This window comes from Oncorhynchus nerka, linkage group LG4, assembly GCF_034236695.1.
Source record: "Oncorhynchus nerka isolate Pitt River linkage group LG4, Oner_Uvic_2.0, whole genome shotgun sequence".
In the NCBI taxonomy this organism is placed as follows: Eukaryota; Metazoa; Chordata; class Actinopteri; order Salmoniformes; family Salmonidae; genus Oncorhynchus; species Oncorhynchus nerka.
In genome coordinates, this window is record NC_088399.1 from 26370225 (window position 1) to 26379116 (window position 8892).

Here is an 8892-nt window from a genome sequence, read left to right on the forward strand (position 1 = left end):
GTATGCAGATCTACTTCAGTTCCTCAGATTGAGTTGGCAGCTGCTTCAGTCTTCAGTTAGAGCATCTCTACAACAACAAGCTGACACACAGGGAACACTTGGGTGTAAACGTGTAAACTTATATTTCATTTCCATCCATACCTCACGTGGAATAAGAAACCTGAACATACAGTACATATCACACTATGTGTTTATGCTGCAAGGTTCTTTGCAGTGGGAGCCAATCCAAGAAGATGGTTACTAGGCCAATCTGAGAAGAGAACAGGGTTACAGAGACTCGGTGTCAAGATGGGGGTTGTCAGGCTCAGGCCAAGCATGGTTATTTATAGCCCTTTACAGTGAGTGGAGGCAAGGGGTGCACTTTAGACAACACACACACACTCCCTTCCTATAAGGTCATCAATGTGTATAAGAGGCTACTCATTTGACAAACCCCACCTCTCCAATTCCCCCCCTCCCCTTCCGTGATTCATACTTCCTATTTCTAACACACACACACGAATACAGACACACACACACAGGTTTTTTTCAACTGGCCACCATCCATTAACACAGAGGAGATTGGATGATCTGGAGCAGCGGCTATACGGTACACTCCTCTCTCTCAGATACAAAAGGAGAGGAAAATGGGTAGAACTTTATTTTACAGTTCAGAAATGATCAGATATTTATTTAGAAATGAAATGGTTAAATGGTAATAACCTAACAGTTACCTATGAGTCTGACTGACTGCTTAATAGAGAATCTCAGTTGAAAGTGTTTAGGCTGGGCCCGGGAAACCAGACCAAAAAGTGCTACTGTGCTACGGTTTAAAAATGGTCAAATAAGCAAGTATGCATAAAAATAAATATCCAGAAAAAACAGCCTGATCTGATAGACGTAACATAGTAAATGTAAATCCAGGACACTAAAATTAGTATAATAATGTATGTTAGTATGTTTACATAAGACAGATGGTTGTTTACATAAGACAGATGGTTACTTAAGGAAAAATTAAAGTAGGATGGTTAGTTGGGATGGTCGGTGGGCTTGAATGTCTAGCAACCCAATGGTTGCAATTTCACATCACAGACAACTTTAGCATTTAATTCATTAGCAACTTTTCAATTACTTGGTACTTTTAGCTACTTTGCAACTACTTAGCATATTAGCTAACCCTTCCCCAACCTTAACCCTTTTAGCTAATCCTTCCCCTAACATTAACTCTTTAACCGAACTTCTAAACTTAACCCTAACCCCTAGCCTACCTAATGTTAGCCAGCTAGCTAACGTTAGCCACTAGCCACCTAGCTAGAATTCATTACATATCATACAGTTTGAAAATTTGTAACATACTGTACATTCTGCAAATTCATAAAATATAATACAAATTGTAATTCGTAACATATCATCCACAAATTAATACATACCATGCGACCCATAACATATCATACTAAATGCAGTGTTTCGGATTTATGTACAGAATAGTACAAAATACTCTGAGACCAGGTTGAGAAAAAAATATGAAGTTCTGTAATTTTTACTTCAATTCATCATTTGACCTCTCAATTTCAAATTGCTGCAGCATAAAGCCAATAATGCTAAAGGATGATGCATCCGCCTTTGGCTGGGTCATTCACTGGGGCAGGAACGGAAGGAGTGGTCTGGCTAGGTCCTGTTGTAGGTTCAACTTCTAGCTTGGCTGACTCGGCTGGTTCAGCCTCTCCTTTAGCTGGTTCTGTTTTACTGTCCTGTCCTGTCAATACCGGGTCAGCCTCTGGCTTGGGGCTGTCACTCTCCTCAGCCTGAGGTGGTTCTGTGTTTTCTTCAGCCAATTCAGTCTTTTTATCCTCTGCTTTTACTGGTTCAGTAGCTATACTTGAGAGCAGCATAATCTGGGATTGGTAAAATGAGGATGAGCCGTCAACTGGTGTTGTCATATCTTTCTCCTCCTCCCTCTGTCCTGTCTCTCCATCCCCCTCTCCTTCATCAGCAGTCTCAGCTGGTGAAGCCTTCTCTTTCTCCTCCTCCCTCTCTTCCTTCCCTCTATCTCCTCCTCCCTCTAGGATCTCAACTGGGGTCTGGGCTCGAGCCAGTGGCGCTAGTTTCAGAGAGCTCTTGTGAGGTGCAGCTGGCTTCCTTCTAGGGGGGGCTACTGGCTTTGGAGCTTCCTGATTTGTGCCACTGTCACTCAGAGGTGGGAGTTTTTGTAGTTCCACTGTGGGAGCATCATGTTTGTATGAGAGGTCTTTGTCTGTGGGGGGCTCAGTGACACTCCCCCCACCAGCCCTCTCAGAGAAAGACTCTGGGTCAGAAAGTGGTGGATCATTTAAATCTGTGACAACGCCCTGACTCTTGTTCTCCTCCTCTGTGGTTTTCCCTTCTTTAACCACTTGAAGCTGAGGTGCTTCCTGCACCGTCTTTAAAACATTGTCTGCCTTAACATGTTTGTCCTCCTTCACACGTTCTGCATGGTTCTTTTCTTTATCCAGTGATGGGATGTACCGATCATCAGATGGAGAGGAACTGGCGTTCGTCCGGAAAAAATCTGTCATGTCATGCTCAGACTCCTGGATCTCCCCTTCTATCTCTCTATCATCAGGGTGGGAGAGAAAGCTGTCCAGCGTGTACAGTTCCTGTGCCCAAGTTCTGAAGCCTTCCTCTACTGCTGGTTCCCCTTCCAGCTCCACCATGGGAGTCTCGTCCTTCAGGACAAACTTCTCCAAGTACCCCCTGGCCTCCCGGTCTGAGTGTCTGCTGTGGAAGGACCTTTCGGAGGTCATACTCTCAGTGTCTTCCTCCTTCACTCCTTCCCTGCTGCCCACCGCCTCTTCATACAGGTCTGTGTAAAGGAAGGCCATGGCCGTAGGCTCTTCTAGCAGAGTGGGGTTGATGATTTTGGGGGGTCCCGAGGGGAGGAAGATGGGGGTGAGGACGGTTTCCTCGCTGCCGAAGAGGGCCGATCCACTCTCCTTCAGAGGGGACTTGGGTGACTTGTCTACTGCGCCCTCCTCTACTTCCAGATAGTTCTTAGAAGGCATATTGTCCATACCGCCGTAGAACACCTCATCTAGATGGTCACTGGAGATTTCTTCTCCGCTAACGCCTGTGCTGGAACCTCCCAGGTCTTCGGTCACAGGTGCGGCATCTTGGAGCTGTTCCGGCTCCTCACTCACCTGCTGGTTTTCCTCTCCACAGTCTGCTTCCTCCTCCTTCTGTCCTTCTTCAATCATGGTGGGGCCTCCTGGAGCAGGCTCATCCATCTGAGTAAATGTCTCAAAGTAGTCCATGTCACTGGTGGCTCCTCGTCTGGGCTGCTTTGCCACCGGAGCCCCAGGAGGGTCAGTCTGATCAGGCCTGGTGAGATGGGAGGAGTCAGTGTGTTCCACCGTTTGATCTCCACCCCCCACTGATGGTGCGGTGTCCTCCTCAAAAACCTGAATGAATGGATCAATGAATGAATAAACAAACAAGTGAATGAGCAAATAAATGAATGAATGACTGAATGAATGGATGGATAGACAGAGTAAGGTCTACAGATCTAATTAAATTGTGTTTGTCACCTCTTCTATGATTTCGTTACTGGGTTTGGTGAAGGTGGATTCCTCCAGGTAAGACAGGTTGTCCACCATGACTTGGCTCTCCTCCTCGTCAATGCTCACCAGCCTGGGAGGAACCATGATGTTCAGGATCTCTGAGCCTTCTGACACCAGGCGGAACAAACTCTGCTTCTTCTCCTCTTTGGGATCTGTCGTTTCCTCCTCCTCCCCATCTCCCTCTGCCCTCACATTGGGCAGGGAGACCTCCACTAGCTCTGGCTTCTCAACCAACTCACCTGAGGAAGGAAAAATATGCAAAAATGTGTCTCAATAGATTACAGTTTGAGCATATCAGAGTTTGAGGTATTCCCTAATTTCTTTCAGTGACCTCACCTAAGTCATCACCTGTGGGCAGAGGAGTCTGTCCCCGTCTGTCAGCCCGGCTCCTGCGTCCTCCTCCACAATTTATTTTCATCCTTGGCCTCCTCACCATCATTGCCTCATCCATGACAAAGGTTATTTTACCTGCTGTTCCAGATCCTAATCCAGGTGAAACAGACCTTTCATTAATGGGAAAGCAGAATTCCGAGGCGATGGTAGGGGTGGGTTCGGCTTCGGAACCCCAAGGGGTGGAGCAGCGGCTGGAGCTGGTCTCCCATTGGATGCCGCTGTCCTCGCCCTGCACGGTAACCATGGAGAATGAGGGGTCCATCATTAAGCACTGCATCTTGGGACGCACCGCCTCATCCTGAACCGCCAACCGCAAACTGGAAGAGATGGGATAATACAGATAACATGGTGAGGTACTGGGGCAAATGTACATCTTCCCATTTTGAGGCACATCAAGAAATTATAATAAACAATGACTTGAAATAAAAGCCTTATGTATGTGACGATCCCTCTACGTCTGTCTGTCTGTCTGTCTGTCTGTCTCACTAGGAATGTGAACAAGACATGATTACTATGGATTGAACTCTGATTTATCTCGACAAAGTGGAATGCTCAGAGACAGCAATAATTTTCAATCATGTATCAAATCATTTAATTATCTCCCTAACTATTCATCCACACTAATGTGATCTCGACGAAGGAGGGGCTAAGGTTTTTTGCGAATGTACACTGCCGGTCAAAAGTTTTAGAACACCTACTCATTCAAGAGTGTGCAAAGCTGTCATCAAGGCAAAGGGTGAATATTTGAAGAATCTAAAATATATTTACATTTGTTTAACACTTTTTTGGTTACTACATGATTCCATATGTGTTATTTCATAGTTTTGATGTCTTCACTATTATTCTACAATGTAGAAAATAGTAGAAATAAAGAAGAACCCTTGAATGAGTAGGTGTTCTAAAACTGACCGCCAGTGTACTTTGGAAAAAGACTCAGATTTCACTTCTAGTAGGCTGTACAGAATGTCAGAAATGATGTAGGATATAGGCTGCTACCTGTTGCGGAGATCCTCAACCTCGTCATTGATTTGGCAGACTCCCTCTGTGATGTCCACATCATCCTCTAGCATTGTCAGAGTATCTGGATCTATCCTGATACATTCCACCGTTTCCATTGTATCCATTGTAGCAGGTTCTTCTCATCTATTTTCAATGGCTTCTTATCGGCACTCCGCAGAGCAACGTTGATGACATTCCAAGTTGGAGAACTTGCTCAGAGATTTTGTGCTCAGCGTAATCTTGAAATAGAAAGAACGGCATCCAGGGTTTCAAAATGTGTCATCCCTTGACAGTTGACACTAAGTACAGGACCAATAACTATAGCTGTAAAACTATTTTTTGTGGGGGAAAAGTGTATCCTGACCCAGGGTGTGTAGGCTACCTATAGACGTCATATTCAGTTGCAGCAGTATCAGCAGAAAAGACGCCCACTTCTTTTAAAATATTTTTTTTGCCAGGTCTAAAAATAATACTTGTCACCAGCCTGTATCCATTGGCACGGTGCTGTCTGCCAGTCTGACACAACAAGGGTAGATAAGAAGGATTGAAATTGACACATGTAGAATGTCATTTAGCGGTGCATAATTAACAAGGGAGTATCATGCTTATTATAATCAATTTTCTCAAAGTCCAGCACCATGGACAGCACCAGTGGTCAGAGCCTCTCTCTCTTTCTCTTCTCAGTGTGCAAGAGTAGAGTGAGCCTGTAGTCATGCAAGCCAATCAAATTCAATACATTTATTTCACATTAAAATTAGGATCATATTTCTGCCTACAGGGTCTCTCTCAGGTCTTGGTGAGACTTGAATGTCAAAGTGTCATCTGCTAATGTCCTTCCATTCGCAATGTGAAACAGATACTGGACAGGGAATATGAGACTCAAGGAGAGGGGTGGGGGTTGCTGTTGGAGCACATGACAGGGGTTCTTTCTCAGATATAGTCTCCTACTACAACCGTTAACAATGTACAAACATATCTAGGAAAAGATTACTGTCCTAAAACTGTGAAGGCAGGTAGCCTAGTGGTTAGAGTGTTGGGTCAGTAACTTAAAGGTTGCTGGATCAAATCCCAGAGTTGACAAGGTAAAAATCTGTGGTTCTGCTCCTGTGCAAGGCAGTTAACCCACTGTTCCCTGGGTGCTGTGGATGTTGATTAAAGGCAGCCCCCTGCACCTCTATGATTCAGAGGGGTTGGGTTAAAAGCATAAGACACATTTCAGTTGAATGCATTCAGTTGTAAAAATGACTAGGTATCCCCCTCCCCAATGCAGATGTTTTTATATCAAATCATTTGGATAACAATTAACTACTTTATATTTTAAATATTACCTTTTAAAATAATTGTACTATGACTGTCTGAGAGTGGTCTGAGTTGGGAGGAGAAAACTTAAATCTGGCTGTTATTGGCAGAGTTTTGGAACTATCTTTGTTATTGGTCTATTAACCAATTTACCGCCTGGTGATATCATCAGGGAAGCCGAAACTCCCGCTCATGCAAACAGGCTGATTAGAAGTTCCTGAATTTTAACTGCACTGGGCCTTTAACAATTAGGGGAGGAAACACAAAACTGAACTTAGATCAGTGTCTACGGGTAACTTCATCCTACCCTTTTAAGACCCCTGTGGGTTATGGTTGTAATATTCTCAGTCGCCTAGGAGCCTCCAGTTTAGGGAATGTGGGGAAAGGGAGTGTGAAGTATTATGTGAGGGTTTCACCAACTGGGGTGAGGGTTACGGAACACATCAGGCAGGCGTGGTGGTGTTGGAGGCTAAAAACAGACAGGCACTTTTGGCCTGTCCTACAGCGTTCTCAGTTTTGACTCTTCTGAGAGGAAACAGGAGAGGAGAGGAGGTATCTATCTAGTCAGAAGAACCCTATAATGCTATGTCAACATGTTTTGGAACAGTGGAATAATCAAGGGGGGAGGAAGGATAGGAAAGGAAAGGAAAGGAAAGGAGGGGAGGAGAGGAGTAGGAGAAGATAAGGAGAGAAGGGTTGGGATACTGTGACTCCACTGTGCTGACGGTAGTGATGTCCCTGCCATCCAAACCTTGGCTGTGTGCTAATTCTACACTTAATGAGTGTACAAAACACTACAAACAGCTGCCCTTTCCAGGACATAGACTGATCAGGTGAAAGCTATGATCCCTTATTGATGTAACTTGTAAAATCCTGTGGATCGTTTTCAACACCTTATATAGTCCATGTCCTGGTGGAGTGGGCAGGGCAACTCAATATTAGGAAGATCAGTGTATATCAATGTTCCCTGCTCCCTCTCTTGTCGGGTGGTCAATCAGATGTGAGGGGCAGGGCATGAGGATCTTATGTTTCAGTGAAATACCACCCCCAATATCTGTGATTTATGTGAAGCCATGAACAGCCCAGGAAAATGTAATAACAGTATTTGATCATTAGCATTAACACTGAAAGATTCAACCATTTAAGATTTCAGTTATTGACCTGAGTTGTGTTTTTGACACTATCTTAGTCACGCCATGGCCATGCTATCCTCAAAGCTCAAGTCAACACTCCACCTGTATTATATTGGATGTATTATATCATGTATTATATAAGATCCACAGTGCATTCAGAAAGTATTCAGACCCCTTCCCTTTTTCCACATTTTGTTATGTTACAGCCTTATTCTAAAATGTATTAAAATATTTTTTCCCTCAACAATCTACACACAAATACCCCATAATGACAAATCAAAAAGAGGTTTTTAGAAATGTTTGCTAATTTATAAAAAACAGAAATACCTTATTTCCATATGTATTCAGACCCTTTGCTATGAGACTCGAAGTTTAGCTCAGGTGCATCCTGTTTCGATTGATCATCCTTGAGATGTTTCTACAACTTGATTGGAGTCCACCTGTAGTAAATGCAATTGATTGGACATGATTTGGAATGGCACACACCTGTCTATATAAAGTCCCACAGTTGACAGTGCATGTCAGAGCAAAAAACCAAGCCATGAGGTCGAAGGAATTGTCCGTAGAGCTCCGAGACAGGATTTTGTCGAGGCACAGATCTAGGGAAGGGTACCAAAACATCTATGCACCGTTGAAGGTCCCCAATAACACCGTGGTCTCCATCATTCTTAAATGGAAGAAGTTTGGAACCTCGCCGTCTGGCCAAACTGAGCAATCTTTGGAGAATAGCCTTGGTCAGGGAGGTGACCAAGAACCCGATGGTCACTCTGACAGAGCTCCAGAGTTCCTCTGTGAAGATGGGAGAACCTTCCAGAAGGACAACCATCTCTGCAGCACTCCAAAAATCAGGCCTGTATGGTAGAGTGGCCAGACAGAAGCCACTCCTCAGTAAAGGGCACATGACAGCCCACTTGGAGTTTACCAAAGGGCACCTAAAGGACTCTCAAACCATGGCAGCATCATGCTGTGGGGATGTTTTTCAGCGGCAGGAACTGAGAGACAAGTCAGGATCGGGGGAAAGATGGACGGAGCAAAGTACAGAGAGATCCTTCCAACAGGACAACGACCCTAAGAGCACAGCCAAGACAACGCAGGGCTGGCTTCAGGACAAGTCTCTGAATGTCCTTGAGTAGCCCAGCCAGAGCCCAGACTTGAACCCGATCGAACATCTCTGGAGAGATCTGAAAATAGCTGTGCAGCGACGCTCCCCATCCATCCTGACAGATCTTGAGAGCATTTGCAGAGAAGAATGGGAAAAACTCAGTTCCCTCCTGTACTCCCTATTCACCCACGACTGCGTGGCCAGGCCCGACTCCAACACCATCATTAAGTTTGCAGATGACACAGCAAATCATTAAAATCCAGACAGAAAATATTTACACAAGAAGCTAATATCACACAGTCAAACTATCTGTCGTTTAGTAAGTTCACCATTCTGCGATTCTCGCTGTTAATAACAGTCTGATCACCGACAACGACGAGACAACCTATAG

General features: G+C 44.6%; 1 protein-coding gene across 2 annotated transcripts; it reads right to left on the bottom strand.

The window, feature by feature from the left end:
* Window positions 1-617: 617 nt before the first annotated feature.
* On the bottom strand, window positions 618-5618 carry si:ch1073-398f15.1 (cardiomyopathy-associated protein 5). Of its 2 annotated transcripts, none has more exons than XM_029644560.2 (4): window positions 4965-5618; window positions 3924-4285; window positions 3543-3814; window positions 618-3416 (listed from the first exon to the last, which is right to left on the bottom strand). In XM_029644560.2, the coding sequence occupies exons 1-4, from the start codon at window positions 5090-5092 to the stop codon at window positions 1581-1583; spliced, it is 2598 nt and encodes an 865-aa protein (XP_029500420.1). In that variant the 5' UTR covers window positions 5093-5618; the 3' UTR covers window positions 618-1580. The 2 variants fall into 2 exon arrangements, with proteins under 2 accessions (XP_029500420.1, XP_064873465.1); XM_065017393.1 differs by having other exon boundaries at window positions 3543-3809; window positions 3907-4285; window positions 4965-5617.
* Window positions 5619-8892: the final 3274 nt, after the last annotated feature.